At 40.6% G+C, this 27,187-nt stretch overlaps 1 protein-coding gene across 2 annotated transcripts in view; it reads left to right on the plus strand.

Annotated features, from left to right (window-relative positions):
* The window catches only part of caln1 (calneuron 1), an 89,804-nt gene that overhangs the window by 1,665 nt on the left and 60,952 nt on the right, over positions 1-27,187 (plus strand). Inside the window, exons 1-3 of one of the 2 annotated variants that reach the window (XM_072692242.1) lie at positions 568-1,266; positions 10,780-10,904; positions 22,371-22,514. In XM_072692242.1, coding sequence (XP_072548343.1) covers positions 1,145-1,266; positions 10,780-10,904; positions 22,371-22,514 — 391 coding nt within the window. In that variant the 5' untranslated portion in view covers positions 568-1,144. Of the gene's footprint in view, positions 1-567; positions 1,267-10,779; positions 10,905-22,370; positions 22,515-27,187 lie in introns of those variants that run through there. The other variant, XM_072692243.1, reaches the window with a different exon arrangement.

Raw genomic sequence — 27,187 nt, forward strand, 5'->3', positions numbered from 1 at the left:
ACATAATGCCCACTAAACAGTGATCTGAACTAGAACTAGCACAAAACCAACATTTCTCCAGAGGTTTTAGGATCTTTTTCAGCGACTGAGCCCTTTTTTTTTTTTAGGAAGACCTGTACACCTCATTCATGCAATTATCCACTCAGCCAATCATGTGACAGCAATGCAGAAAACATGGAATGTGGAAATGGGCCAACATCTTCAGCTAATGTTCACATCCACCATCCAGAATGGAGAATTATAGGTGTGTCATAATAGTTAAGGGCCAGATGGGCAGGTTGATGGGGAGTATTTCCAGAACTGCTGATCTTTTGGGTTTCTCTACTTAGAATGAAATGATCAAGAAAGAAAACAAGAACAGGAGGTTTGCAGCATAAAAGTACTCCTACAGAGACCTCCAGGAATTGTGATGGATTCATGTAAACATGGAGCAGAAACTCTTGTAGAAGCCATGTCACGAATGGCCATGAAAGCTGCTTCTGCATTATATACAGGCCTGTTATGCAAAACCCAATAAACAGGCTTTTATAATTAACACTGCTTCCAGTGTGACTGTGTCCCATCTATCTCTCCATGCTGGTGATTATATCTCACAACTCAAGTGGGTTCCGCCAGCAGAGTGCTCTGACAATTACAGGAGTGCGCTGCGCGAGTGCTGGGAGGGAAAGAGGAGAGAGCGTTCGCTCACAAATCACTATGGAGCGATCTGTCTTCAGGAGCAGGAGGGCGTGTGGCAGACGGGCTCGCTGTGCCTCCGCTCTGAACTGCAGAAGAGAAGCTGCTAATGCCCCTGAATTCCTCTAATGAACCTGCTGCTGCTGCTGTGACTGCTGCTCTGGGGCTGCTGGCTGTGCTGTGTGTGTGTGTGTGTGTGTGTGTGTGTGTGTGTTTGTTAATGTGTGAGTGTTGAGCATGAGAGAGTGACTGACTGACTGACTGACTGAGGGGGGGGGGGGGGGGATATAGAGGACTCTACCTCGTCCCGGCTGCTGAAATATTAACTCTGGATTCGAGGGCGCAGCTCGATGCTGCTGCTTCAGGAGTGGAGTGAGTCCAGCAGGCGGTCAGGCTGAGCCGCCCCAGAGGACCAGCCTAACTGCTTGTTTCACTGGAGCCGGAGCCAGAGCCGGAGGTCCGCCGTCAGATGGAGGTCACCGGAGCGGACCCCCGGACGCAGGAGGAGGGCTCAGAAGGAGAGGGGACGCCCGAGAGCAGGAACAAAGACGACGGGGTGCTGCAGTACCCCAGAGAGTGCGAGCAGTATGGGTAAGAAATAACAAGGGGGCCAAGCACTTTTTTTAAGAGGGCGACTGCAATTTTGCGAGGGGTTGCAAGTGGTTACTTTTTGTCCTTTTGAGCACTGTGCCTGTATTTCCTTCTGCATGTCTCTTTTCCGTCTTCGCGAGGGTGGTCTTGTACAGTCTCATAATACCTCCAAACCGTCCCTGTAATTGATTAGTTTGGTGTTCAGATGATGGATTGAACAGATTGCCTCTGTTTTTTCTTCTTGTGTTTATCGAATTGCAGTTTATTCAGTACTGCTTGTAAAAAACAGCGCTTTAAAGGCAGTTTAAGACTTTGCGTGTTAAAAAGAGCTCAATCTGAGTCACTTGTAGATGCTCAATCACTGAAAACACTTGTTTTCTCTCTGCTTGCTGTCTTATTGACATTTCTTGGATATTCTAAGTGGTCAAAAAAAAAATCTTTGGAAAAAAAATTATAATAAACCACCAGTCTGGAAAGTTTTGCCCTCAGCTGAATGCCAGCAGAGTGCATGTGATCAATGCACTTTGTCTCTCTTAGTTTTACTCTTTGTGGATAAATTTTCCATTATCCCCCCCGAACCGCAGCATGGATCAATGAGCATTTTCTCTTTTTTTCTGTTTAGGGACACATGGGCATCATTGTCATCCCACCCAAAATTGATTCAAACATTTACTTTTACGCTTATGGCTGAATCCTGGTAAACAGATAGGAGATTGTGTTGTTAGGAGTCTGGCCCAGGGACTCGTATTGGTGTAGTGTAGTGTACTTGGGGGGGACGCTTGGGAAATCAAACCCTGGTCAGCCATGGCAGGCAGGTGATGGTCCTAAAAGAATAGCTTGCATTAGGTCAACAGTTGGGTAGCTTATTTTATATGGACTGAACCTAAACTGTTATATTCAGTTCTCTGCCTAAAGTCCCAGTAGGGGGCGCTAGTCATATTTTAGGAGTGCAACCATACCCAGTCAGGGGAGTAAAACAAGCTGGTAGGTGAATTAGTCATACTCTCTTTGGTGCCCCCTCTGGACGCCCGTCCCCTTGGCTCGGATCTGTGGCCTCATTTTAAAACGAAAGCTAACCGCTTGACCAGTGTTTTGTGGTATTCACACCCAGCTTTTACAGCTCGTTTTACTTCTCTGACTGGGTATAGCTGCACTCCTGAAATGATTAGCGCCCCCTACTGGGACTGCTGGCTCTGGCAGAGAACTGAATACAACAGTTTAGGTTCCGTCTATATAAAATAAGCTACCCAACCACTGATCTAATGCGAGTTATCCACCTGGTATAGTACCACAGACCGGCTTGTTAATACCATCACCTGCCTGCCCTGGCTGACCAGGGTTTGCTTTCCCAAGCATTAAGAAACAGACCATCCCAGGAGCCCTCACAGTGGATTTGGAGTAAAATCAAAAATGTATGTGTTTTTAATTTTTACTTTTGGTCTAAATGTAATCAACAACCCAAGGCATGTTTGATGTCCAGAGCGACAAGGCTAATGTAGCCTGCTAATGGACGCTGGAACCTTCCAGTTAGCACCTTGCCTGAAAACGTATCGTGCCACGATTAGCCGACGATGGCGTTGACACTGAAAATCCGTCAACATTCAAGACCAAGGCGGTGTATGTTAGGCGGGTTTTGAAATTAGCATTAGCATGAAAGTTGCTTTGAACATTTCAGTGGCATGAGACAGCAGCACTAGCATGATGTACGATCACCTAAGGTGAAAAAGGTATTATTCTGAACAATGGGCCGCCCGAAAATGGTGAAACCAACCATGTTGTTGTAGAAAAAAGAAAGTTAAGGTCTTAAACCTTAAAAAGGTTACTTAAATCTTATATAGACTTGCTTGGTTTTATTTCTGGCACATTTCTAAAAATGGCCAAAAATTAAGGGGTTTTGAGTGGCGCAGCTGTCTAAGCATTAGCGCTGTCACTGGAAAATCGCAGGTCTGCCTAAGAGAGTGTAATTGGGCTCCTTCCCTTTTACCGGTAGGATGGCCCTCCCTCTCCCCCATGTCAGCCAGTACAGGTGTCTGTTAGCCGGCAGTTAGTGTTCCTCTCCACGCATGTCCAGTGACATTGTGCTAGCAGCAGTTCGAAACTATGACTCTGAGGAAGCCTATGCTAGGCTTCAGCCTCCCAACTCTGCTCTCTTTGTGCGACTTTTGATTGGAATTGGGAAAAAATCAATGATAGCAAGTTTTTATGATGTTTTCTTGATATTTTAAGATTTTGATGCCATTATTAAAACATTTTTAAAATGGTTTACTGAGAACATGGCATCATTTTCTCATTTCCCTAAGATAACAAAATAATTTGACATCAAAATATATATTTTTTTGGGCTGATATTCAAGGCCAACACACACGCTAAACAAACACCATGCTGCGAAGTGTCATCACAGCAACAAAGGGCTCAGCCTGGACTGAGCCACTAGTGCTACTGACCAATACGCCCCCTCAAAATGAAAGGCCGCCGACACGGCCACACTATAAACGCTCTACTGAAATGGATGCTTGGTGAGAGCAACCAGTGACACGGACACAGGCTTTTTCCTCCCAGGTGGAGCTCTCATTCGAGTTCGATAACCCTATAAAAATAAATAAAAGCTACGTAGACAGTCTATGCAGTGTGTGAAGTGAGTAGAGATGCTGTAAAGGTCACAGATGTATGACTGGTGGATGGCCAGTGCACACCACAGAGCATATTATGACTATTATTGTCAATATTGAAAAAGCTTGGAAAAGCTCCATCAACTTAAAATGATCTCTTTCATGGGAAACATGTGGACAGTAGATGAATCCGACATCTTTTATAGTTTCCCTATACAGTGGCATGCAAAGGTTTGGGTACCCCTGGTCAACTTTTGTTAAATGTATTGCTAGTGTTTTGTTCAGTTTTAGAAAATGAGCACCATCCAATTCCCCAGTGTCTGAGACCTTAATTAGCTTGTCAGGGCTGTGGCTTACAAATAGAAATGTATAGCAGCAATGGTGACAGTCACATTAAAATCCGGTAGACCAAGAAAGTGCTCTCAGAGGACTGCTCATATATTGACTAGAAAAGCTAATCTAAAAAAAAAAAGCTAAAAGAAGGAAATAATAGAGTAATCTTGATTAAAATATGAATAAACCTTTAACTTAACGCTTCAAGCTACTCACAGGGTGCCCAAACTTTTGCATGCCTCTGTATATATATAACATTACAGTTTTATGCAAATGTTTATATATTTGCATTTTTATATATTTGCTCATTTATTTCCTTATACACTACATGTCCAAATGTTTGTGGACGTTCACGTTGCGTCCACTGCTGACACAGATGTGTAAGCGAACACTCACACACACAGCTTGTCTAGTCCCTGTAGAGAAGTACTGCCAATAGAATAGGACTCCCTGGAGCAGATATACATCAACCCACTGGCACCATACTTAATGCCAGGTGTGGGCTAGAGGGGTATAAAGCCCCCCAGCAATGAGCTGTGAAGCAGTGGAAGAACTGTGTTCTCTGGAATGATGGATGGTGGTGCTCCATTCAATACTTTTGGGATGAGTTGGGGATGAGGTGGGATGGAGGTCATCCAACATCCTGACCTCACTAACTATCTTGTGGACTGAATGCAATCAAGTCCTCCTAGCAATGCTCCTCCAAAATCTAGTAAAAAGCTTTTTCCCTGGCCAGTAGAGACCGGGCTAGGACAGTAGAGTTAGGGCTGCTGTTGGTGGGGTATAAGATTTCATGTGTTGTTAGCTGTATTAGCCTCATAGATCAAAAGTCAAAAACAGAGAGGCTGGAGGAAACATTTTGAGGGTGTAAGACAGTCTATATCACAGTATTGTGTTGTTATGTTCTACAATACAATAGATTCATGTCTAAATGTAAAGATTGGTGGCAGACAGTGGGTTATTTAGTGCAGTGATTAAACCCTGACCGTTAGATAGCAGTGTGTTCAGATCCTGCTGTTCTGATTGGATAAAAAGTCAACTTTTCTTTCACTCAGATCTTGTAATGGGATGTTTTAATGTATACTATAACAGTTTTCTTAAAATCGACAATGAATCGACTACTATACCATTTCCTCAATTTTTTGGGTGGGAGAACCAATGAATAATAAACTGTCTAGAGGATTCTGTTTATTTTTCTTATAATATCTTCGAACACGACGAAGCTCAGACACAGAAGCTTTAGTAGAGAAGTGCTTCAATAAGTTTTTTAGAGATCAATGGATGATTAGTCACTGGGCTGGATTAAGCTGAGAGAGGAGCAGCAGTGTGTGTAAGAGAATGAGAGTTAATCCATATTTCAGTATTAATAAAGTGTAATCTACCCTCTGAGCTTTACAGTAGTGTCTCTGCATTTACTAGTCTATGTAAGCCTTGGTCACATTATTAATTTGTATTAAGTAAAGGTTTACAACCTAAAGCACTAATCATAATATATTGTTATATTTGTAATCCCTGTATCATAATGCATGCCAAGCTCTGGCCTTCACCACACAATGATTACCGGAGTGTTTCTTTCTTACATGCACTGGACTGGACTGAGATTTGTAACATATGGTTACATTAGAGTGTTGCGTTTGAATGGCCGGTGCATTAAAGCTGCTGTTGTTTTATTTATTTCTTACATTTTATTTATTTATTTATTTATTTATTTATTTATTGGGGGCAGATATGAGCTGCAGCCAATAGGCAATTGATTGCAATCCTTAGGAAGTTGCAGGCATCTTAATAATTAGCTTAATTAAATGTGCTGTCCCAAACCACTCGGCTGGGCTGTATTACCTCCAGGCGTATGATTTATTCCCCCGCTCAGCTGTTTGGACAAAATGTACATGTTCAATGTAAATCTTCCGTATGATTGAAAGCTCCATGCCCTCATACGCTACCAAAGCACTTGCAGTGTTCTAGCAGAGCATTTCCTTTACATCATTTTTTTTTGCCAACTGCAGCCAATCAGTGGTCTTTTAAACTACCACAAGTGTAGGATAGACAGGTGTAAATGCACTTATTTAAAGTAGAATTTTATATATTGTGCCTGCAGTTCACTTTGTAATATAGGCTACTAAAAGCTGGGGATGCAGCAGGATGTGATTAACTGAGATTTCAAACCAGCATTTTATGTTGTATTTATTCTACTCCGGAAAAGTGGATTTTGTAGGCAGTCCTGGTTTGTCGGTCCTAATTTTATTGTATTGTTATTTTGTAACCCTATAGCCATAAATATTAATGTATAATATATATAATAATATAGCTGTAGGCTTCTATCTCCAAGTAAATGTTGCCTGAAACTCTAAATGTTATGTATGTTTATGTATTGGTAGATATGCTGCTAATTTCTGCCTATTAAAGTATTATTATATTTAGGCAATAGGACAGGTGGTAGCCACATGGTCCCGACATTTCTGCTGTTATATATTCCCATTAAAGCAACATTATGTAGCATTTTACCTTTAAATAGCAGCTTCGATTCATTGTGATGCTCCACCGATGAAACTTTCAGTAACATATTTTTGTTAACATTTCTCAGCTTATCTAGATATTATTTAGCAATGGCTCAAAGCGCCAATTACACTACCGTAGGGGGAAATCAGGAGCAAGAAGTTCCAATTTCTCAGAGTGTTGCTTTAATAACCTTTAACAACATTTCACAGTGATGCTGTTTTAGTTATTCTAATTTGTAATTAACTAATTAATATATAATATATATACAAATATAATATATAATATAATAATAATATAATATAAACAAACTGCTCCAGTTGTCTCAAGTTTGAAGGGTTCCTTTTCCAGACAGCATGTTTCAGCTCTTTCCAAAGATGCTCAGTAGGATTTAGGTCAGGGCTCATAGAAGGCCACTTCAGAATAATCCAATGTTTTCCTCTTAACCATTCTTGGTGTTTTTAGCTGTGTGTTTTGGGTCATTATCCTGTTGCAAGACCCATGACCTGCGACTGAGACCAAGCTTTCTGACACTGGGCAGCACATTTCTCTCTAGAATCCCTTGATAGTCTTTTTTCATTTCATTTTACCCTGCACAGATTCAAGACACCCTGTGTCAGATGCAGCAAAGCAGCCCCAAAACATTACAGAGCCTCCTCCATGTTTCACAGTAGGGACAGTGTTCCTTTCTTGATATGCTCCATTTTTCTGTCTGTATACATAGAGCTGATGTGCCATGGCAAAAAAAATTGTCTCCTCTGTCCATAGGACATTCTCCCAGGAGCTTTGGGGCTTCTCAACATGTAGTTTGGCAAATTCCAGTCTGGCTTTTTTATGATTTGTTTTTTTTAACAGTGGTGCCCTCCTTAGTTGTCTCCCATGAAGTCCACTTTGGCTCAAACAATGACGGATGGTGCGATCTGAGCTTGAATTTGACCTTTAATCTCTTTAGAAGTTTTTCTGGGCTTTTTTTGTTACCATTCCTATTATCAGTCACTTTGATTTGTCATTAATTTTCCTCCTGCAGCCACATCCAGGGAGGTTGGCTACAGTCCCCTTTACCTTTAACATGCTTGTCTTTTTCTTTCTAATCTCCTGAGACAACTCTTTTCTTTCGCTTCCTCTGGTCCATGTTGAGTGTGGCACACACCATGTCAGATTCATGTTATTTCTTTCATTGTACCAACAATTTTGTCCATGTGTATGGGTTGCATTGACCATGTCAAAGCACAGATATTGAAAGAAGCGAAGATTGCTAATAAAATATCTCTGTAATGATTGCATAGTGGTTTCTGTATTATTATTTGTCACTTTAAAAAAGGTACTGGCACCAGATTATTATTAGGTGTTTTTTTTATCCTTAAGCTAATTTTTGGTGGACATTTATCAAGACTGTCTCTCTCACCTCAGCATATGACATGCTTCCACATGCCCAGCTGATTTCATTTTACCTCTTGATTTACAGTCACCAATTCCATTAGGTCCACCTGGTCTGCTGGGTGGGTTTGGTGTGGGACCGCATCTGTCTTCTATAGGCAGTGGCCAACAATTAGCCGAATGTCCTTCAGAGGCCTGATGGAGGACTGGGCTGGGCTTACTGGCCGCATTTTTACTCTGATTTGCACCTGGCTGTGACTCAGTGCCCATGCTGGCTCTGCATGCTGTGTATCGGGCTCTGTTGCCAGAACCTTGTGTTCTGGGCCCTGTGAAGCATCCATGCTGCGGCTTCTCCTTTAGAAAGCACTGCACATTTCTGCAGAGCTGGTGGGTTTCCCCTGCTGGGTGTCCGGATTGCCCTTAGAGTCCAGAGAATTCACTTAACTTTATAGGTCAGCTGAACTCTGAAGAAGCATATAAATATATGAGTCTGTGAACTTGGGGTCGTTGGGTGCAGATCAGAAGGACAGCTTATGTGCTATGAAGAGGTTGAATTGGAAATAAGCAAATCATGGTTTGGTTTGGGTGAACTTCAGAGATCACCAGAGATTCAGCTGAATGTCAGATGTGCCAAATAATGCTCTCACAGTTGGTTGAGAACTAATGAGCCAACAGGATTACAGTGAATGGCAAGAGAACGTTCTAGATTCTACATACAGTTGTGTACACCAACCAGGTGTCTGTACATTTTCTCATATATCTCATATATCTTATCATGACTTTACTTCTTGATAATAAAAGTCATTTTTATAAGAACTCACTGCTCTATAACCCAAAAAAATGCAACAGCATACCATGACAACACACAGACTTGTATCTATGAAAAAGGCATCCCATAGCTTAGCAGCAGTAACGACCATCTTGAATGCAGCATCTGTACATATTTATACATAATTGTATGCCATACAGTATCAGAAATCAAATACCACTTGTCTGATCGTTTACCTTTTTTTGTTTGTTTGTTTTTTGTTTTTTTGCTGAATGCCGTAGTTATTAATTTAGCGCTAGGCATTTTGCTGTGGGTGTGTGCAAGCTTGTATCATATAAAAATTGCTATGACTCGCAGGCTCGCAGATATATTCTGCATCTTGCATCATTTGTTTACCAAAAGCCTTGTGAATCAGCCTAGCTCATCAGGGGTACCGATCGGCTGCTAGAAGAATGTTGATGGTTGTTTAGGAAGGGAAAGTGTGTGGTTGGCAGCAGATATGTTGGCCGGTTGCTAGACGCCGCAGGATACCCTTTGATTCCCGTGGCTTAATGTTGTTAGAAGACCTTTCTAACAGAGCACTTTTCAAGTCTCTTTTAAAAAGAAATAATTTTAATAATGCCAATAAATTTAAATCAAATTTTTACCAATTGCATAATACTTCAGGAAAGTCCAAGGAGCTCAGTGCAGATCTAAGAGAGATGATCATAGATTTAAACGATTACAGATCTTCAGTTTAAACTGTTGTATGTAAGCACAACGTACTGGGAGGTGTAGCCACTTTGCCAATGTCTGAAACTAAACCCAATCTGTCACCCTCAGCTGGAAGAGCAACTTGTTTCGGATGGTCAGGAACAACCCAAGAACCACTGAGACCGAGGCCTGCTATGAACTGGAATATACTAGAACACCAGTGTCACTGTCTAACGTCAAGCAAGTCAAAGAAAAACCCTTCTGGAGGGAGGTTTTATGGTCATATGACACAAAAATGTCCTGCCCGTAGTGACCAGAGGTATGCTCAGAAGAGTAAAGGTGAAGCTGTTAAGCATGGTGGTGGTAGTGTCTTGCTCTGGGGCGGGCAGAGGAGCTGGCACAATGCACAACCTCAAGGCAATAATGATGAAGGAGGACTACCTCAGAATTCTTCAGCATAATCTCAAACCATCAGTTGGGTGTTGTAGCATGACAATGACTCATTACCTCTCATTAAAGCTGGTTGTGAAATGAATAAGGCAGGCTAACCTTGAGGAGTGGCGTTTCCAAAGTCATCAACACTACTGAAACTATATGGACTGCTTAAAAGTTGGGGAAATCCATCTATCCATCCATCCAATCATCTTCTTTTCTGCTTCTTCCGCACCAGGATTACCCCCTGGCCCGGTTGCCAGGAAATCAACAAATATATTTGAACTCAACAATTCTGCCAAATAGATTGGTCAAATATCCAACCAGAATTCTGCCAGATGCTTGCTGATGGCTGATGGTGTGGTCAAGGTGTAATTTGCTAAAGGACATTTAACCAAATATTAGGTGTGCTGTTGTGACCCTGTGTAGATGAAAACCCCTTGTTTCCAATAAAGAAGCAAGGCAATGTGGTGTAGGGCGTTGATGAGGTCTGTAACTGTTCAAAAACGTGTTGGATTTTGTGTACACTTGCGTGATGGATGGCAGTACGCTGCAGGAAGTCCTTTGTTTACAAGTTGAGCTGCTTTGATACAGAGCGTTCTCAGCTTCCTCTTATGTAAACCACCTCTTTTAAAGTCCAACTTCAGAGTACAATTACGGGGCTTCCTGAAAGCTGAAAAGTAACCCCGTGAGATGGCTTTCTGGCAAGCATGTGCGTTTGATCAAACGTTTTTGTCATATTTGCAGTCTGTAAATATATTATACCTGTCTAACTTCTGGCTTATTGGTTTGAATTGCTGTTAGGGAGAAGATGCCCTTCCACCATGTGACTGCAGGGCTGCTCTATAAGGGGAACTACCTGAGTCGCTCTCTTTCAGAACGCAGCGAGAGTGACCAGCTCGCTAACATCTCTGTGGAGGAGCTGGATGGTAAGTGGGAACTCTTCTTGAACGTATGTTGGGGAGAGCAGGACACCAGATTAATATTTTTACACAAGTAACCTCCACAATCCTGTCAATTTCAGTTTCAGTTATCAAAAATGCTCGGTAACAACCCCAGTTCTCTAGATCAACCTGCTTTTCATTGCACATTTCTTACACTTTGCTTTACACTTTTTTACCTAAAAAAAAATATTATTATTTTAAAAGACATAATAACATGTTTAGAGGCTGTACTACATAAAAGCATGCATCAAAGGTGCCCCAACTTAGACTACTTCTCTCCAAAACCAATTTGGAGAGAATTGAGCAAAACAATTTAATACACAGGAATTTGCCATGAAAGGATGGTGGGCACTTAATTTGGAGCCACAAAGAACCACTAGACAAACTTTTATCATTTATGATATAAACAGGTTTATGCCCACAAGCACTAGCAACACTAATTTCCACACTTAATTTACTGTTTAATTTATGAACGCCGCCAAAGTAATTATCGGGGTGACCATTTTTCTTTTACTTAGTCATATTTACTGACTGTACTCCACAGTTTTCTTTAAATGTCTGTTGCCACCATTCCCCCCCAGCTGTAGTAATATGTCTCAATTTAATGCTGGGGTGAGCCTTGTTGCTGGGACCTCTTACATACACATGTTTACATGTGTTTACAGTGGTTCAGTGATTCAGGCCCAGTGTGGGTCTTTTTTTTAATGAGCACTTTAATGAGCTTTGTTTTATTATTCAGAAGTACTTTCTGTGTTTTGTTTTATGATCTATTACTAACATTTTCATTAATACCTTTCTTTATTACTCAGCATATATTTTCAAGGGAGTTGCTTTCATCAGCACAGAGCTCACGAGAGGGTAATGAAAGCAACCCTCCAAGGTCCAATTACCAACCTTAGAAAGGAGCACTGAGTGTCCTGGGGCTGGGGAGGATTTATAGCACTGGTACAAGCTATTTACTTGGTTTGTGTTCCTTCAGTTCTGAACTTCTTTTTTTTTTCTTCAACCAGAAGATGATATTGATTAAACATTAGAGAACAGTCAGGTATAACAAGCTGCTTATATGTTATTGTCTGAGTCACAATGATGCATGCAGTGCAAGCTTCTTAATCAGCTAAATGTAATAATGCCTATAATGTGACAATGAAGCACCACAGCTAAACTAATATTTATGAATAATAGATCCTCCTTTGTCATGCCAAAGTAACCATAGATGATAATGTTAAGAGATAATGTTGAGAACCAACACCACCATACATGTATTATATTACTAGGTAATGTGGCCATTACCTTGTACATTTACATTTCCGCAATCATAATTTCACTACTTTCATTATAAACTAGGCTAGCTTCTACTACTTTTGAATAACTCATACTGATAACTAAACTCTACACAGATGTCAAAAACATTACTTTATGTCAAAAACATTATTTAGTTGTTGTTAATTGTTTTTAAAAAATCACCAATATCTGTTATAAATGTTCTTTACTGTCTTTAGCTAATGTGAGTTTAAATCTTAGCCAATTTATTAAAGATCTTATTTAGAAAGATATTATTTAGAAATCTTAATTAGTATAATATTGAGTAAGTGACTTTCTTTTCTGGTTCAGAAAATATTTCTGAAAATATTTGTCTTTATTAGAAAACAAAACCACAAGAATTTGGTGCACAGGTTGGGGGTGTTTCTAAAATCAAAATTGTGCCGAAATTGGTCCAAGATAAATTGTCAAAAAATATACACACACCCACTTAGGTTCTTAATTCAGTATTCCAAAACTGGCCAAGGCCTCTAAATGTCATAGTTGACTTTTTTTTCTGGATCACACTCTAACACAAAGTTCCATGGGAAAAGTCCATAGCGCTCAGTGCAGATCTAAGGACGATGCTCATACATTTACACAAGCCAGGAATGTCTCTACAAGCCATTCCTAAACTGCAGAATCCAAGATCATCCATTTAAACCACTGAATGTAAGTACAGATTATTGGCAAGTGTAGAGAGAACACTGTACAAACTGGTAAGCCTGGTGGTGGTAGTGTGGTGCTCTGGGGCTGAAGGGTTACCTCAGAATTCTTCAGTATGACCTCAAACTGATAACCACCAATTGAGAGTTCCAACAGAACAATGACCCAAACTGTCATTAAAGGTAGTTGTGGAATGGATAAAGCAGGCTAACATAAGCTTTTTGGAATGGCCTTCCCAAAATCTTGACCAGGACCCCTCAAATCTGACCAGGAAGCATATTGAATTGAATTCTGGTCACATATCCAACCAGAATTCTACCAGAAGCTTATTGATGGCTACAAAAAACATCCGCTCATGGTCCATCTTGCTAAGGGGCATTTTGCTGAATATTAAAGGTGATGTTTATGAATATTTGACCCTAAATGTAGAATTTCTTTTGTAAACCCCCCTAAAAATGAAAAGCTCTTTGAAGCATCGCTATTGAATTACACGTCAATCATCATCAATAAGCGATTCTATTGACCTATTGGCTAAGTGTCTCATGTCTTGAAAAGTTCCTTGGCTTTATTTGCATCTATCCCAGCAGACTAAGAAACTGTTGCATGCTTTATCAGTGCCATTCTGAGCTGATTACTTGGTGGCGATGTGTTTGAACAGTCTGTAATTAAGTGCATTATAAGTTCTACTGTAAGCATTTTGAAGTAAAGGTAGATGATCATAGTGGTATAAAGGGAATTGTTAAATAAAGTTTAATCAGTAAAAAAGGGAAGAAAATGAAAAAACGCAGCACTTTTTTGAATGATCGTGATGAGTACACCAAAATGAAAGCTCAAGCTGTCGAGATCTGAAGGCAGATGAAGGGTAGATCAGTTTAGGAACCGAAAGGCTGGCTTTTCCTTTGTAAAGCTTTTTTTTCTGTAGAGCTCCCTGCTGCCGCTACTGTTTGTCTGCTTTGTTCATTACACTTTTTTTATTCGTTTTTTAATCTCATAAAGATGTGCCGTGTCATTCTGACATCATATAGGAGTCCTGGCACCCAAATATTGGACGGCAGGGTTTGTAGAAAGAACAGAGCAGCCTGTTTGGCAAGGGATTTGCCAGGAACTGCAAGAGAACTAAATGTCTCTGAGCGCTGCGTTTAAACAAGCCTCAGACACAAACAGCGGCTCAACGGCTCGACTCATTGATGGCACTTATGTATGTATTCATGAGCCGCTTGCCTCTGTATAGACAAATAAATCCAGCGCCTTTGATGCTTGTGGGGACAATAACACTGCTAGAATACTTTGCTGCTGTGTGGAATGACAATAGCCAGTTTCGCTGCGTGTCACCAGATGCTCTCAAACGATACAGATGTGCATGGCTGATGATACGGGGGCATCTGGGTGATTTTATATATATATGTGAGGTAGTTTGTCTACTTCTCTCACATACATGCATACTAGGGCCGCACCGATACCACTTTTTCCTCTCCGATACGATATCAAATTTTGGTATTTTCTGCCGATACTGACTACCAATACCGATACTGACTCTGACTTAAATCCTGGATAGATGCTCTAAATCCTGATATTTACAGTGTTCCACTTTTTATCGGCTGTACTTTTTTATATCTGATCCCAAATAAAGCTCTAATAAGCTTGAAAGAACAGCGTTTACTGGTTGAGGAGCTGCACATTTGAACAAATCAGAATTTCCACAATGCAGAAACACGTGCAGGTAGGGAAGCAGAATCTGGCTAAGCTTCACCAAACAGCTTTTTAATCAGTGTGTAAAATTCCCATTTCAGAGCAGTGATAAAACACCAGTTTAGAAACAGAAAGAGCTTCTGCAGTGATTTCACATTCAGGTCCACGTCTCTGTGTAAAAAGTACTGAACTTCAGTGTGTGTTAGTCTTTAAACCAGCTGCTGAAACTCCAAAAACAAAAACAGCACATGGAGAGAAAGAGAACTGTAATGAAAAGTCCATTAAATGTGTGTTTAATGTTAATAACTGTTTATGACTGGATTTGACTGGATGTTTAAACATGTGATACAATAAAGTATGCAAAACAAAACTGTTCTATGTAAAAATGTAAAAAAAAAAAAAAAAAGAAAGAAAGCAGGGTGTCAGTAAACTTCATGATATCGGTTATCTCTATTGCCAATTCCGATATTGTGACACGGTATATGTGTCACAATATCGTATATTATGTGACACCACTAATGCATACACTACTGATCCATTTTTTCCAGTGTGTAAAATGGTACACAGGTCAGTGTTAAAATGTCAGGACTATTAAAGAAAGAAAAAACACTAAAAACTGAAGAATAATGTTAATTAAGCTTTGAAAACTGATGCAAACAATTTACGGTGTTAACAAAGAAACACAGATAGACCATTATACCTCTTAAAAGTGTGGCTCTATCTTTTAGAGAAATGACAGAGAAAGCCAGAGTACAGGTCCCTTCACCATCTAAAGACTTTCAGAAACTGGAGAAAACTGAAGAGGTCCGGTACAAGAAGAGATCTGACAGATTGAAATCCACATAAGCAGCAGCAGGAGACACTTTTCTGAGAGTCAGCAGCTTGTGTGATAGGCAGCTTACATAACAGCACCTTGTAGCTCAGCTTAACACTGGACCAAGTCTGCGATTCAACTCTGAAGAAAGGACTTGGAGGTTAGACAGGTTGAATGGCAGTAAGAAAGTCATTGCAAAGATGGCAGAATGAGAAAAGCTAGCATGACGAGGCCAGGCAACACTGCCAGTGGACTACTGAAAAAATTGAGAGTATCCCAATATTAGTGTTTGTCCTTCGCTGAGGTTTCTTAATGATGAAGTTGATGTGGATGTCCCACTTCAGGCCCCTGGTGATTGCTATCTCCCTGGAACTTAAAGGACTCCACAGCCATCATAGTCTGGTAGTAGCGCAGGGCTTCTCCTGAAGTCCATCGTCATCATAATAGTTTTGACTGTGTTTAGCTTCGGGTTGTTGTGACTTCTCCAGCCAGAGGACCAGCTGTTCAACCACCTATCCATCGCCTCAGATGAGACTGGTGACTGTAGGGTTGTCTGCAAACTTCTGAATTTTGATGGAAGGATCCGTGCAGGTGCTGGCTTTGGTGTGTTTTTTTCTTGTGATTCATCAGTACTGATGAGAAGTGCCTGGAGAGACTTTTCCCAGCCTTAACTGATGCTCTTTCTCTTGAGAAGAAGCTGGTGAAGCTGGTGATCTGCTGGCAGGTCGCGGCAGGAACATTAAGCTGTAAGTTTATTGTGGAGTCGTTCCCAGAATGTTAAATGCTGAGATGAAATTCACCTCGTCCACAGACCCGCTGGCCTGAGTCATGGTCCAACAGAGTGTTTGGGATTTTATTCTTCCGAAGGAGCGATGTGTCTGTTATCATTAAGTCCAGGGATGGTTGCGTTCTTGGGAATAGATATTATTGTAGAGTATTTGAAGCTGGAATTTGTTTTATACAGCTCCAGTGATTTGTTGAAGAGCACGTTGGTCCCCACAGACCAACAAGGGGAAACACCTTAGGACAGACTGGGAGGCTGGCTGGGAGGCTGGCTGGGAGGCTGGCTGGGAGGCTGGCTGGGAGGCTGGCTGGGTGGCAGTCAGAGTTGCTGAGGTGTTGCTGTGTTGCTGGGTTTTTTAAACTTAGTAGTAGAAGTTCAGGTCGCCAGCAAGTTGACAAGTTGATCCCCCATTTTCTCAGGGAATGGCTTTGGGTAGCTAGTAATGTCCTGCAGGCTTTGCCACACAAATAATTCCTAGGTTGCTGCAGTAGGTTTTGACTGCTTTGACTTCTTGTGTTTAAAGTGTTCCTTGCCTTTTTGTACACCGTCTGGGCTCCGAGTTTGGCATTAAACCAGGGCTTGTCATTGTATAATATTTCCTGGAGTCCTGGAGGGAACACTGGTGTTCTCGCAGAAGCTGATATAGGATGTTGCAGTGTCCGTATATTCATCCAGGCTGGAGACCCTCTGCCCTGTAGTCTGTACAGTGTAGTGCTGAGTGGGTACTTTAGCTTTTGCCTGTAGAAATATGTAGCAGCATTTCTAGCTAATGTGTCTGGTGGGGCAGGTAACATTGTGTATACAGTCCCTCAATGAGATTAGCACTGGTGATTTCCCTTAAACTGACTGCTGGTAATCTGCTCTACCAGATCCTGACCAGAACGAAGAATGCGCATTTTCGAAAACACTATGACACCAGTACACCAACCTTGGTTCATTAACAAAAAGCAGATTCCACTGCCTCCCTGATTCCACTTGACTTCCCTGACCACTCTGAGGTCCACTCAGGGAGTTGGAGAGAACTGTCTGGGTTGGACTCACAGAGCTAGGAATTCTAATTAGGAACTGTCAGCTGAACTAAATCTCCAAGCTTTATAAATTTAAAATCTGAATCTGAAGAAGATTCAGAGACAGTTCCTACACTGTGAAATGTTATTAAGCAATGTCAGTTCAGGGAAACTGTGCAGGTCAAGATGAACTCTGGTAGACCAAGAAAACTTGGATATGCCTGCCAAGAATCTCCATTAAAGGTTAAGCTGTGTCAAGAAGGTTGCACATTTCCACTGTGCAGGGTCGCCACAGAACATCTGAAAAAGCCAAATGAGTTTTGAAAAAGACAACCGAGGAAAAATAGACTGATGACATCTGCAGCATTTGAGACAAATACTTGCACCACAATCAGCAGAGGTTTGTTTGGAGAAATAAAGGAACTGCATTTAATGGAAGAACACCTTACCAACTGTCAAGCATGGGGGTGGATCTATCATGCTTTGGGGTTGTGTTGCTGCTATTGCATTGGCAATATTTCACAGGCAGAGGGAATAACGGAAAATTTAACCAACTGATAAAAAACCATCCAAGAATATCTCAGAACTTGAGGCCTTTGCAGGAAGAGTGGTAAAGTGGTAAAGAATTCTAGCTATAAGAACTAAAAGATGATCAGCTGGCTACAAAAAAGTGTTGCCACCTAATACACTAAGCAGTGTTACCAAGTCGGTTCCCAAACTGTTGCTTTTTTAGGTTTCTCACATAAATACCAGTAAATACCTGGGTGAAAGTGCATGTGTGAAAAGGGCTTCAGATTTTGTACCAACCACCTGTAGGTTCCTGACTGGGATGCCTGTAGATCTAAGGCCGCTTTGGCTTTGAAAGCAGCAGGTTTTAGCCTTTGTGCCAGTGCGCTTGATACCGGCGATTCTGCTGGATTGTCTGGAGAACATTAAATAACATCAAATAAAGAGTTGATTTAGTACATTACATAAGCATTAAGCAATGTAAGAAGGCCGTAGGTGAAAATATCACATAGCATGCTTTCAAGTTGTGAATGGGTACTGCATTAGTGTGCTGTCATCTTTAATTGTACTGAATCACTCATTATGAAATACAGTTCATGGCAGGGATTTTAACAGTGGAATGTGAAGATGTCAGTTATGTAATTCTGCAAAACATAAAGCCATGCAAAGGAAGGGTAGTTTGCAGCCATACTGGTAAAAACACACAAAAGCGGATACTTGCTGTAGCCTACCATGTATGCTTAGTGGCATTTGTTTTATTTTGATGTAAAATATAGCATTATCAGCCTATGTTGTTGTTCCCAAACAGGAGAGATGATTGGTTTCATAGTAGCATAGTGATAAATGAGACATTTGGCACAGAAAGATAACGCTGTTAAAAACTTTACACAGTTCTACCAGAAGACTCTAGAGACATGAGGGCAGTAAATCGTAAATGTAATCTTGACAGATAATAAGATGGGAACGATGTTTGCAAGTTAAAACTGTTGATTGACTTGCCCAGGTCTTGCTCCATCGGGACACTCGCAGATCCTGCGGATCTGTGGGGCAGGGGTGCGGAGCCTACCCCCCCGGGCCGCCTTCAAGACCAAACTGGTGGCGGTGGGAAGGAATTAGAGGTTTTTTAACAGGGGTGGAGGCTGGTGATTGGCTGAAGAAAGGTGACATTGATGCATTGGAGTCTCCTGGTAGAACTCAGGCTAGAGCCTTCATTTGCTCCACTTGACAAAACAAAAAGATTCTGGTGTAATGAGCCAGTTGAACTGATTCACATGGCACCGAATTATATATTTTTTATAGTGTTTGCAAAATGTTCATGCTAAAAAATATTATAATTGTTAAGAAAGCTAAATTATATATGGTAACTTTTTGCACATGCTTTGGGAACAGTTTCATTGGTAATTCAGTCTTTTCTTTTGAATGATGAGTCTTGAATTGTTCAGAAAACTCATTTCGATGCCTGGATTGACTGGACTGCCTCCTGATTCTTTGAATTGGAGACAGTGGATTTGTTTCTGTGTGGATGTTGTTAACCTGGAACTCTCGACTGCTCAGATGCAGGGTGCTTAAGGAGACATTTGGCTTCCTCCACCTGACAAGCCAAAGAGACTTAATATAACTTGAGCTGATTCTTTTAAATGAGCCAATAGAACTGATTCATGTGACACTAAATTAGACTTTTTTTATTAGAAGTTGCAAAATGTTAAAAGATGCTGTGTACAAAAAGGTTAGAATTATATATAAATGGTACCTTTTTGCACATGTATTTTTGGAAGAGCCCCAGGGTATATGAGTTATGGAGCAAATTTTGGCACTGATTTCAATGTCCATTGAATTGAATTGCTCTGAAAAAAGAGGCTTGACGGATGGATTGACTGCCTCAAACAAAACTACTAGCTTTGCGTCAGCAACCTCCTCATTCTTGGAGGTTGGAGACAATGGATTCTTTTCTTACCCTGGGACTCTGGACTGCTCGGACGCAAGGCGCTAAAGGAGGCACGTTGAAGGCTTGGGGAAATGAAGCCAAGAAGTGTGCCGAATTTGCTTTTAACCTCTGTGCTGTATTCATTATATTCTGTTCATTGCTTTTGAGTATTGAAGATTTTTATGATGAACTGGCCGTTAGGGGAAGGTGCCATGGGGTAGAGGAGGTGGGGTTATGGGTGGTAGGCAACAACCTTTCTTTTGTATGATTTTATGATACATATCTTGTTGATTGTTTTGTTTAAACTGTAAAATAAACAGTTGATCACAAAAAAGCTAACTTAATTAAGCTAATTTAACTGCGGATAAAAGAAGATACATTTAAATGAAATTTAATTTAATTAAAGCAGCTTTACAAGAATCAGTAAAAGGACATAAAATCAACAAAACATAAAAAACAAAAAAGGTGAGCAAGCCAAAAGTGCTGGAGAAAGAAGACCAAAAAAACAGAGAACAAAAAAAAATCACTAAAAACAAGTCAAACTACATTCATATTAAATTACTACTGCAATAATGTTAAAATCAGGAAAGATAGATATTTAGACAACATTGAAAAAGATTTTACTTAAGATATAAGATATATTTTTTCCATCGCTACTGAAGCCTTGACTTTGAGACAGGCCTTTATTTACTTTTTCTTTTTCTCCTGGCAGAGTTTTACTGCAGCTCTAATGCATTCCACCGGTTTCTCCCAATCTGATGCTCTTGGAGGTCTGATGAGCTGAGGTGTTAAATTAGGAGTTTGTAAATAAATAAAAAGTGGTTGATGTTAGAGACTATTCTGGAATATCCTCCATGAGTATGAAGACCTCACTGCTGACCTATGCAGTGTTTTTGCAGTGTTTGTTTTTTTTTGGCGGGGAGGGGTGGCATTGAAAAGAACCAGTTTGGTCAACTGAGCTTCGTCGCTAGTGGACGAGTGGTCGCTAGTGGCGTGCCGGAAGCACTGTGAGTGGTGGCGTGCTGCTCCTTCCCCAGATGGCCCGGCTTAAACTCATGTATCACCCAGGCGAAATTATTCAGTGTTGCGCACGGAGCTCCAGCAGCCTGTGCAGTCATGGTGTTCTTTAGCGATGTGACACTCCGCCTCTATTTAAAAACACCCGTGGCTTACTCCCGCCCAGCTGCCACGAGCGCTCTCCTCTCAGATGGGAGCCAGTTATGAAATATGCATCCAAACAGCAGAGGCTTCGCTGGCGTCCCGAATGGAGAGCCCTCCACCCCACAGCAACAGATGTGGGGAAAGTGGAGACGAGGCAGCAGCCTGGCCTTCAGCAGTGTAAAAATAGCTTCCAAAAAGAGGGTTTGGTCGTTTTCGGCTGGTTGCACATGAAATTGCATGAATTCTGTCTCTCTTTTTCTGCCTTACTCAGCGATACAGGCGGCGTTCTGATCTGCTCTTATTAACTCCTGCAGCTCAGCAGCCTGTAAAGAATCAATAGGTGTCTTTGCATCAGAGGTGTCTGTTTCTTTTATTAAAGCACACTACATATCTTGGTATGCATATATTCTAATTTTTAACAGGTCATCACTCACAGGATCCATTATTAAAGTATCCCTCCCAACCCTGGAGACCCCCCCCCCAAAAAAAAACCCCAAAAATAAATATATATATATTTTTGGGATGTCTCCAGGGTTGGGAGGGATACTTTAATAATGGATCCTGTGTATGATGACCTGTTACAAATTGTAACTGTAGCCTAATCTAAAAAAAATACTATATACTAATAACAATCTTTTTAGATCTTTTAGTTACTTTTGATTTCTTGTCCCTTTTAAAGCCATTTATTTAAATAAAGACAAAATAAAAACTTAATGTAGAAAAGGTTAATGTAAAAACATTGTAAAAAATAAATTATAATATTTTTTTCCAATTATGTTTTGGCTCATCAGTGAACATAAAATGCTCTCTACCCGCAATATTCAGATTTTAATTTTTCTTACAACTTCCCACAATTTTGACCGAAATTCAGAAGATCCAATGACCGGTAGAAGAAATAGAAGAATATTTGTATTCCCCATAAAGTGATTATTTTTGATTCTTATTTAGGAAGAAAAGTTTCTAACATGGGCGCAAGGTACAACCTTATACATTTAAGTTTTTGGCGAATCATTTAAAAAAAGTATTTGAGTGTAATTTGTAATTGTTTAATATAATATTAATGTAAACTTTGCTTCTATAGTGCCAACTATTTAACTAAGACATTTCTAGTATTTTCTGATGAATCAGAATCGGACTTCTGATGGAATTAGACTGCTCTTATTTGGTTGGAATTGGCTTTGTTGTAACACTGTGTTAAAACTAACCCTGAGTTGTTTATATGCATCAATATTAGAAACCAAGAAAGCAATTAAGGCAATATTGGTATGAACTCTGTTGCATTCCTGCGCAACTAAGCAGAGAAATATGTACTAATGGTTCTACTGAGAGATGTGAGCAGAAATAAGCGTAGGCTAAGATGGTCTGGTGGAGGCTTTGAGGTGAAAAGCAGACTATCTGCAGCAGCAGGACTCCCTGCTCTTGCAATGACAGAACGAATGCGGAAGATAGTGGCAAATCGATTGTGTCAACTGGAGTCAGCAGCTGCTCAGCAGCGTAAAACCAATCCCATAAGTACGGACCGGAGCGGGACAAGAGGGAGGGAGAGAGGGAGAGGGAAGAGAACAGGGATGCTGACTCGTCCGCTTGTTTGTTTTGGCAGAAATTCGCGAGGCCTTCAGGGTGCTGGATCGAGATGGCAATGGCTTCATCTCCAAGCAGGAGCTTGGCATGGCCATGCGCTCCCTAGGGTACATGCCCAGCGAAGTGGAGCTGGCCATCATCATGCAGAGACTGGACATGGATGGTAAGTTCCTGTTTTTGAAAGGTGTGCAAACAGGTTGTTTTTTAAACAGTATCAGACATTTGTTTCTTATGTATTTGAACTGATGTAACTGATCACAAAAGTCACAGTTCAGATCAGATCATGGTTTTTGAGTCATGGATTGAATCATTTTACTATTACTACTTAATGTTATGTTTCTACTTTGTTTCTATTTTTGACTTTGAAGCGATCTGGTTATTTGTTTTATACCGCTGTTCTTTAAAGTTCACAAGGTGTTTGTTCAGTTGTATTTGTGACTTTTATTTTGACTTGGTGTTTGTATAAGTGACTTTTATTTTTTATCATGGTATGCTTGTTCATTTGTATTACAGACTTTTTGTATTTATGTTTGTATTTGTGCCTTTTATTTTGACATGTGTTTGTATTTGTGACATTAATTGTGACATGATGTGTTTGCATGAGTTTTTTTTACATGTTGTGTTTGCATGAATGATCAATATTGATACGCCGTGTTTGTTCATCTGCCTTAATGACTTTTATTTTGACATGGTGTGTTTGTATTAGTGTTTTTTATTTTAGACGTGTGTGTATTAGTGACATTTATTTCAACGTGTTTGTATTAGTGACTTTTATTTTGACATGGTGTGTTTGTTCATTTGTATTAGTGACTGTTATTTTGACTTGGTGTTTGTATTAGTGATTTTTATTTTTTACCATGGTAGGCTTGTTCATTTGTATTTGACTTTTTTGGTTTTGACATGGTGTGTTTGTATTTTGCCTTTTATTTTGACATGTGTTTGTATTTGTGACTTTTATTATGACATGGTGTGTTTGCATGAGTGACTTATTTGGCTTATACGGATTGATATGGTGTGTTTGCTCATCTGTATTAGTGACTTGTATTTTGACATGGTGTATTTGTATGTGTGCCTTTTATTTTGACGTGTTTGTATTTGTGACTTTTATATTGACATATGTGTGTATTAGCGACTTGTATTTTGGCATGGTGTATGTGTATGTGTGACTTTTATTTTGACGTGTGTATTAGTGACTTTTATTTTCACGTGTTTGTATTTGTGACTTTTATTTTGACATGGTGTGTATATTATTATTATTTTATTTTGAACCAGTCATGTTTGTGATATAGGGGTTGTTTGGTGTGGCTGCCTCTCTCGCGTGCGCTTAGCTCAGTGGAGTTTGTTGTTCTGAGGTTCACTCTCTTGACGATTCCTTCTTGATACTCTTCTGGCTCTCAGGGCTCAGTGTTTACACACTGTACTGATTTTATCCACACACTCCATTCAGGTTACGGACGGCTGCTCAGTCTGTGCGCTTTCCCTGCAGCTCTGCGCTGAATAACAGCAGCAGTAAAACAGTTTTCCACACTGTTGTGGTTAAACTTTGGCAATTAATCCCTGGTTCACACACATATCGAGTATCTGTGATCCATGATTTCTAATGTAGATATGTACATACATTTTACATTTACATTTTAAAAATCTGTAAAAATATACAGTGGCTTACAAAAACTGGGTCACCCCGAGTAAAAGAAGACCTCCAGAAGAAGAATTCCAAAAGGCAAAAAGTTTAAGTTAGCTTAATTAATTTTTTTCATCTCTTTAAGTTAGTTTAAATATTTTAAGTTATTATTCCTTCTTTTTTATTTCCATCTTTTAGAGTTTCAAAATGACAAAAAAAGCAGCACAAGTTTGTACACTTTAATCGAATGCATTCTTCCCTACCAGGAAAATGCTCCCCATGCCACGGGCTGCAACACAAGCCTAAAGCATGACTGATCCACGCCGTGCTTATCAGTTGGAGTGGTGTTCTTTACATGAAATTCAAACGTGCAAAACACATGTGCTATGACATGTGCTAAAGCACAGCGTCATCAGGCTGCAGTCTCTTAATTCTAGCTTTTTTGGTGATGACACAACCCAGGTTTTCTTCTGGTGAAGGCCACATTTGTGGAAGTGTCACCACTGCATTACCACTCCCGAGCCCGCTAAATCACTGATAAAAAAGGTCTTTTGCAGTAAAACAGGGTTCAGATTTGATGTGGTCATGAGCACTTCTCTTAGAAAGTACATACCCCAGTAATTGACTTCCACCATTTCTGTTAACTGACATTTCCTAATTACACAGAAGTGCAGAACTAGTGCACTAAAATCAGGCTTCACATGTTGGAAATGGATGTCCTGCCCTTTGGGGATCAGTTCATCTTGTACTTGCTTAGCTAACTAATCACAGTAGCAAATACACTGCCTGGCCAAAAAAGGTCACTCAGTCTAATATGTGGTTTGACCGCCCTTAGCTTTCATTACAGCACGCATTCACTGTGGCAGCGTTGACACAAGCTTCTGCAATGTCACACCATTTATTTCTGTCCAGAGTTTTGCAATGACCCCCCCCCCCCCAATATCTTGTGTTGATGATGGGAGATTTGGACCATTGCGCAAAATCTCCAGCACATTCACAAAGATTCTCAATGGAGTTCAGGTCTAGCGCAGCATAGTCACCCAGACTGGGAATCAAACCCTGGTATCCCATGTGGTGTAATAGCTCACTTGCAGGTTGTGGTGTTATCTGTTGTGCCACACCAAACAATTGCCAATTATCCAGTGCGAGGCTCTTATCTATTTTTTTAAGTTAAAAATCCAGGTGGTGACCTTTTTTTTGGCCAGGCAGTGTATATCGACCAGATATCCTGAAATCTCTGGGGTGATAGATCTCCAGGACCAGAATTGGAAACCCCTAGCCAATCGCATTAGACCTCCTGGATCTCCATAGCATTTAGAGTTGTGGTCGGGCAATTGCATACACTCATTATGGATCACTGGATACTTTAACACTTTTGCAGTCAGACGGGGTATGAGCATTTCTCTTGGAAAGTACAAACCTCAGTAATGGACCTCCACCTTTTTTGTTCATTGAAATTTTGCATGGTGCTCCTATTCTACATGCACTAAAAATCTTGCTTAAAATGTTGAAGAGCTTGTCATGCCTTTTGGAGATCAGATCATCTTCTACTTATTTAACCCCTTAAGGCTTATTCCACGCAGGTGTATTACTTAGTACCTACAGGGACTTCTGGACAAACTGTTGGGGCTATTCTCTGGTAATAATAGTTTGTAGGAACACTTTCGGCCTGCCAGCAGACCATAGTTTTTTTAAGGGGTTAACTTATCAAGGTAACAGATATTTTGACCAGGTCACCAATTCCAACAGTGTAGTGTAGTACCCCTGAATTTGTAAAATGCACACAGTGTTTTTCCTAGTGACCTCCATGTGGAAATGAGTAGTTCTCTTATATACAATTAGTGTTGTTTGCTTGTTTACTAGGTACTTATGTAAGTTAATGACTGATGTACAGTTCTATAGTAAAGTGCCATATTGGATAACTTGGTCTTTGATTAAATGAAATAATAAGGATGCGTTTGGTAAGGTCAGATAAGGACCTTTAACATTGTATATTTATTTATTTAAGCATAAATGTACAATAATAGATGAAATCAGCAAGGGGACAGTCACTTGTGATTATGTAACCATGTGTATTTTGGTCTGTTAAAATAGTCACAGGGCCACAGTCACCTCGGTTTAATTGCTGTTACACCGTTTACTACTAAGTAATCTTCTCCCAAACCACCACAGGCATGGGTTCTACACAGAACCCCTATATTCCTCCTACATACTGGCAATAGCTGTACACTGTAAATTGCTGCTGAAAACGATAGGTCCTTTGGAATTCAGGTACAGAATCAGGGTATTTCAGTTTCGCCTGTATAGTCGTACAGTGATATCTTGTGTAAAATATATGTATAATTTTTCCAGATCATTTCCAGAAAAAATAGGCCGCTTGTGATTTCTTATGCACTTGACAGTAGCCATAAAACATCTGCACTACATCACGCCGCCCTCTTTTTCTCATTAGCGCTCTTGTGGCCCTCGTAGCTAAATAGCCCTGTGATGAATGGCATATGGTGGCTAGCAGGCTACAAAATGATCGAGTGATGCTTGGTGAAAAATACAAACAGTGGCATCTGTTCCAGCAGAAGTTGCGGAACCACAGTGTGACTGCCACAGATCACCCTCGCAGCTCTATATCGGGATAAGCCCGAAGAAGTTCAGTTTTACGGTCAACGAAGGGTTGGTTGCATGAAAAGACAGGATTGTCCTAATCCGACAGCAGTTAATGGTTAGGTTTCGGTGTCTTGAGTTACTTTATGGGAGTACGGCAAGGGTGCCCAATCTTGGACCTGGTAATCTACTTACCTGAGTTTAGCACCAGCCCTAGTGCTGAATACTCTTGTTCCGGTTAAAGAATGAAGACCTTTAGGGGCATGTGTATAGTAGAGCCATTTGTGGGTTGACAGATCTTTTGGACCAGTATGGGTATGTTAGAATAGCAAAACATTACAACATCCAAGAAACCCGGATTGAGAACTGCTACCATTGAGCACAGGTTCCCAGGACCCCCTGTCCTGTAAGCTAATTAGTTGGATCCAGTTTGTTGGGAGCAAGGTAAACACTAAACTGTCCACATTCTAGAGCAGGGATACCCAGTCATGGTCATGGTGACCAACTACCCTCCAGGACCATCTGAACTCATTGGGGTGGTAGATCTTCAGGACCAGAATTGGGAACCCCTAACCTATGGCATTAGGCCTCCTAGATCTCCGTAGCATTTACAGTTG

This window comes from Salminus brasiliensis, chromosome 11 (genome assembly GCF_030463535.1).
Source record: "Salminus brasiliensis chromosome 11, fSalBra1.hap2, whole genome shotgun sequence".
Classification (NCBI taxonomy): domain Eukaryota; kingdom Metazoa; phylum Chordata; class Actinopteri; order Characiformes; family Bryconidae; genus Salminus; species Salminus brasiliensis.